This window comes from Chenopodium album, chromosome 17 (assembly GCF_948465745.1).
Source record: "Chenopodium album chromosome 17, dcCheAlbu1.1, whole genome shotgun sequence".
Classification (NCBI taxonomy): Eukaryota; Viridiplantae; Streptophyta; class Magnoliopsida; order Caryophyllales; family Amaranthaceae; genus Chenopodium; species Chenopodium album.
This window is the reverse complement of record NC_137850.1, coordinates 49,964,697-49,970,477: the sequence shown is the minus strand read 5'-3', so window position 1 is coordinate 49,970,477 and position 5,781 is coordinate 49,964,697. Positions and strand designations below refer to the sequence as shown.

The 5,781-nt window shown below is 35.6% G+C and overlaps 1 protein-coding gene across 1 annotated transcript; it reads left to right on the top strand.

The window, feature by feature from the left end:
* Positions 1 to 750: 750 nt before the first annotated feature.
* LOC145590096 (putative serine/threonine-protein kinase PIX13) lies at positions 751 to 4,197 on the top strand. The gene is made up of 6 exons (XM_081646838.1): positions 751 to 994; positions 1,100 to 1,416; positions 2,590 to 2,725; positions 2,861 to 3,003; positions 3,292 to 3,415; positions 3,550 to 4,197. The coding sequence occupies exons 1-6, from the start codon at positions 922 to 924 to the stop codon at positions 3,972 to 3,974; spliced, it is 1,218 nt and encodes a 405-aa protein (XP_081502964.1). The 5' UTR covers positions 751 to 921; the 3' UTR covers positions 3,975 to 4,197.
* Positions 4,198 to 5,781: the final 1,584 nt, after the last annotated feature.

Genomic DNA, 5,781 nt, shown 5'->3' with positions numbered 1-5,781 from the left:
ATATACTTCTAATAAAGGGACGAAGGGAGTACATATTGTCATTTATTATCTATAAATGTCAGTTACTTTAGTTGGTTAAATTTTTGGGATATTCAAAACCTAGGATTAAATCTCGTTTACATTACTACTTGCTCTATCTGGATTTAAAAAAACTCTATTATTGTGTTCAATGACAGACGATATCAATATGCATGCACTACATAAGACGACTAGTATGAGATATTTTTTTTATTACCTCATGGCCCCGTCCAACATTCTTTTGGTAGCTTGGCTAACAAAATATGAGTGTCAAATGATTTGTCTTTTTTTTTTTTTTCCATTAAAAAAGAGTTGATTTTCTTTTTAAATGTTTTTTTTACGTTGAATTAGATTACACATTCTGATAGTCATATCAACATTCGCTTACACAGTTGCATACTTACACTAAATTTGTTTACCTCAGGTAAAAGTTACCCCATAACAAAATTTGTTTTGTTAATAACAAACCAAATAATAAATGTCCGGTGAGAATCAATTTAGAAGGCCAAATTTTCCAAAAGGAAAAGTATGGATAAGAATATTTGAAAATTTAATTATTTATCTGACCAGTGACCAACCAAGTATGAAAATCAAGGACATGAGAAAATGAGTGCTACATATACAAGTATTGTTTTATTTAAATGGACCCATTGAACAAGGCGCAAGTAGTGTATCTGTGTATATGACCAAGAACAAAGAAAGCGTTGGTATTAAAAAAAAAAATCTTAATTTTTATCATTTTATGCTGCTTCTTCTAATCTTCTTCTAGTCAACCACCAATCAAAATACAAAGCAAACACCCCTCCATATTTTTAGTCATAATTATAAGTATTGAAAATACATAACATTCATTTTTCTCTCTCTTTTCCTCTTTGATTAGAGAGATAAATTCAGAAGAATCAAATGGGAAATTGCTGGGGTTCTCCAGCTGAAACACCCACCACAACTCCTAGCACTACCGGAAACGTTAGTTCAGGTAAATCTCGTCTACGTCACTGTCCTTATCGGCTTCCTGTAATAAATTAAACAATCGAAACAGAGTACTAATTCGATAGATGATTGTATTTGTGTATATGAACAGGTGTAATTAGTCAGACCACCTCATTAACAAGCAGCAGCAATATATCAAGCAAGAGCCAATTTTCGGCATCAAGTGGCGATGATGTGTATCCAAATGGCCAGATTTTGCCTACTCCAAATTTAAGAGAGTATAGTTTTCAAGAAATGAAATCTGCTACTAGAAATTTCAAGGGTGATAACTTATTGGGTGAAGGAGGTTTTGGTCGAGTTTATAAAGGCTGGCTTGAAAATAAGCATCCTCCTAAGAGTGGTAGCGGTTTGGTTGTTGCCATTAAAAAGTTGAATTCCGAAAGTGTTCAAGGTTTCGAAGAATGGCAGGTAATTCATCATCATCATCTATTTCACTCAATTTATAATTAATAAACCCGTCTGTATTGGGTGTCAACTAGTTTAGTCATTTCGTTACAATTTAGGTTCCAAGATGGTTTTAGGTTCCAAGATGGTTCTTAGTACCTAGGAAGTTTCGTGTACATTTATGTCTTTTGTGCTTTTTATAGGACGGCAAACTTTTTAATCTAATCTATGGTTTGTTGCTTTAATAGACAGAAGTGGAGTAGTATGATTAATCACATTAGAAGGTTGAATTATGCCTTTTCTAAAGTCTTGGACAAAGTTATGTTCTGATTAATGGTGTTATTAGTATATTATAGTGGATTAGTGGGTAAAAGTGAACACGATTATTTTAACATAGGAGAATAAGTACAGATGTAACCACAATAATAAATAATAATGACACTAATCAAAATGGTTTAATTCCTAAACTCACAAAGTTTATGTGTTCATAATAAATGGTCAAAATCATATACTCCGTATTATGGATTTAATATTCACATATACTATATTGATTGTATACTTGTAAATGACTTAAGAAACGAAAGATGCTATATTTGAATTGGTATATGAATTACGAGTAGAATTTAGAGGAAGTTTCTTGTCTTTAGTCTAAATTGTTCTGTTACAGAAAAATTTCTGTTATCTTTGGCATTGAAGGGCTGTTTTGCGTAAGCGTAACTACTGGGAAAATGAAGCCACATATGTTGACTTGTAATTATTAAAGCCAAATTGTTTGACTAGTATTTTGTGGAATTGTGGCAATTTTCATACGTAGTACTAGGGATTTAATTGATGTAACATTAAAAATCAACGGGAATTGCAAGTTATTATATTAAAAGAAATTATTATAAGAAATAAAGTCAAAAACATGGCTCTCATTTTCTTATGTATTGTGGAATTTGATTTTAAAGATAATCTTGATTATGATATGCGAACTAATACGGTACAAACTATTATTGAGCATGAAATTTATATATTTGTCGGGGTTAGGACTTTGGAGAGGTCTAGATACGTAATTCTTCCATGGTATATCTTAAAGACCTAAACGCTTGAAATATTGAACATTCTATAGTGATTGTCCTAGAAATATGTGATTTTTTAGAATATTGGGAGTAATTGGGGGCGAATGTTAATATCATTATTTATTCTACGATGCAGTCAGAAGTAAATTTTTTAGGAAGACTTTCGCACCCTAATCTTGTCAAATTACTTGGATACTGCTGGGAAGACAAAGAATTGCTGCTTGTATACGAGTTCATGCAAAAGGGGAGTTTGGAAAATCATCTTTTTGGAAGTAAGTTTTTCTTCAAATCTTATTTTGGTAGAAAATGGTTTAGACAGGGGGCTTAAACCATTTTAAAAAAATTATCATTGTAATCAGAATAATTTAAAAAAAAAAGTTACGATAATATGTTTGTGCAATATACAGGGGGCTCTGCTGTTCAACCACTTCCTTGGGACTTACGGCTTAAAATTATCATCGGAGCTGCACGGGGAATTGCCTTCTTACATTCTTCGGATGACCGTGTTATTTATCGTGACATCAAAGCTTCCAATATACTCCTAGACGGCGTAAGTAAATTTATACTGTGTAGTAAAATATGGTATTACATACTACTATCTATCATACTAGTAATAGTGTGTTTTCATAATTGAAAAATTTAGGAGAATTTTATTGTGTTTGTAATATAATACAAAGTATGTTGTTATATGAGAAACATATAATTTTTATTTTTTTAGGGATAGAGTTTACTAATTGAATATTTGAACATAAACACATAGTAGGTTTTCACCTAGACACCGTGAATCTCAAACATGCGAACAACAATTTGATATCAAACAATTTTTTTTTCTTTTCAGTCTTACAATGCAAAGATATCAGACTTTGGCTTGGCGAAATTGGGTCCTTCGGCGAGTCAATCCCATGTCACAACAAGGGTTATGGGCACCTACGGATATGCCGCACCTGAGTACATTGCCACAGGTACCTTTTAAACTAACCTTAATTTAACAGTACATAGTAATAAAGATCAATTTTTTTTTTATGTACAATCTTAATGAGTTTGTTTAATAATCAAGTCTACTTCTAACCAAAAAACATCATTGTGCCCATTATAGGTCACTTGTATGTCAAGAGTGATGTGTATGGCTTTGGTGTCGTGATAGTCGAACTTTTGACTGGTTTACGAGCACTTGATACAACCCGTCCTACCAACAAGCAAACCTTGGTGGATTGGATCAAACCCCATCTGTCTGATAAAAGGAAGTTAAAGGGTGTAATGGATACTAGGTTGGAGGGAAAGTATCCATCAAAAGCCGCGATAGCAACTGCTGAACTAGCTCTGTCTTGCCTTGCACACGAACCTAGAGCGCGACCATCAATGCAAGAAGTTTTGGAGTCCTTAGTAAAGATACAAGGCATAGCTCATGACAAACCAAGGGTGTCTAGGAGAAACTCAGCAGGTAGTGCAGCTGTTCGTCCTCATGGACATCGTCGGCATAATGGGACTAGATCACAACCCAATTCTCTACAGTCTAGGTAGATTATGTCTTCATAAATTGCTTTAACTTGTCATATTTTTTTGGCCAAGCCTAATACTCTAAATTAAACTGTTCTTTTAATGGTATTACTTCCTGCATTTTATGATGGGATAATACTGAATATATATAGCTAGTTAAGAAAGAGTTTCTGTAATTTGATGTACTGTGTTATACTTGGTATGTATTTGTAATTATTCTTTGTGAATTGAATTTAGCTTTCCTTGATATTATTATCATCCATCATTCATTCTTTCTACAAAATATTTTAATTCTTTTTGTGAGACGAAAAAGTCAAAGAACAAGACAGTGTAATATTTGTGGTTTTAAGTTGCTTTCAATGTTAAAGATTTATGCTTTGACCAAGTTTATACTTAGCATTAGTATAGTGCATTATCTGTACTGTCAAATTAAGATTCAACATAGCAACTTCAATCACCATCTTGGGCATCTTCTACATCAATTATTTATTTATTTTAAAAACTATGTATATTCAATTTTATATTTAGAGCTTAAAAGTTATCAGCTTAAAATAGGAAATTTTGATTTTTAACACCTTCAAATAACGACTTTGTTGAATTTATCACCTCCAAAAAAAAACATTTACTTTACCACCTCATAAAAAAATTTAACATCAGTTTTACCACCAATCACCTCCAACTAACGGATTCCGTCCAAAAATCCGTTAGTGGGGCCTACCTTGCACACGTGTCGCCATATTATTGGGTAAGTTTTAAAAAAATTTAAAAAATACCCATCAAGCAACCGGTGGTTGCTGCCACTGTCGGGACCCCCACCGCCGGACCGGCTACGACCAGCCCCACCACCTAACCGTTACGACCAGCCCCCACCACCTAACCGCTACCAGCCACCGTCGGGACCCACAGCCACCACACCGATTTCGACCTCAAAACCCTAGCCACCACCTAACAACTACGACCAACCCCACCACCTAACCGCTACCACCGCACCGCACACCACAGCCGCACCGATTTCGACCCCCTTTCCACCAATTTTCGACCTTAAAACCCTAGCCACCACCTAACCGCTACCACCGCACCGCACACCACAGCCGCACCGATTTCTACCCCTTTTCACCAATTTTCGACCTCAAAACCCTAGCCACCACCTAACAACTACGACCAACCCCACCACCATCCAAACCCAGACCAGAAACCACCGCCAGCCAGACGCGAAACCACCGCGACCCGAGACCACCACCACCCAGACGCGAAACCACCGCAATCCACCCCAGCCAACCTAACCCCAAAACCAACCTAACCTCAGACCAGGAACCACGCCACCCAGACGCGACACCATCGCGACCCGAAACCACCACCACCCAGGCGCGAAACCCACACGAAATTCCGATCAACCGAGGTAGTTGATTTCGTTGCTGGTTGGTTGACATGGAAGATCGGGGAAGATGAAGACGAAACGTCAAAAATGTGGGCCCTACTAACGGATTCATGGACGGAATCCGGTAGTTGGTGGTAAAATTAAATTTTTGGAAATTTTGGTGGTGGTAAAGTAAATCTTTTTTTTTTTTTGGAGGTGGTAAATTCAATTAAGTGGTTATTTGAAGGTGGTAAAAGTCAAAATTTCCGCATAATATAGACTCAAATTAGGATGGACATGTAAATACTTAAGGAAGAAGGAACTAGTGAAAGTTTTTGTTGGAAGTTGAACAATCTCTTAATTTATTATTGCAAAGCTATACAAAAATATTTTGGATGGAGTCAAGATTGGGTATAATTGCTGTCAAATTAAGCATACAATTGGTTAGAAATTGAGTCTAATACTCTAATTGGT

Excerpts from the sequence above, each read along its gene's own strand:
- LOC145590096 (XM_081646838.1), top strand. The coding sequence starts at position 922 with ATGGGAAATTGCTGGGGTTCTCCAGCTGAAACACCCACCACAACTCCT. Across the intron at positions 995-1,099 it reads TACCGGAAACGTTAGTTCAG|GTGTAATTAGTCAGACCACC; the intron begins GTAAATCTCGTC and ends GTATATGAACAG. Across the intron at positions 3,004-3,291 it reads CCAATATACTCCTAGACGGC|TCTTACAATGCAAAGATATC; the intron begins GTAAGTAAATTT and ends TTTTCTTTTCAG.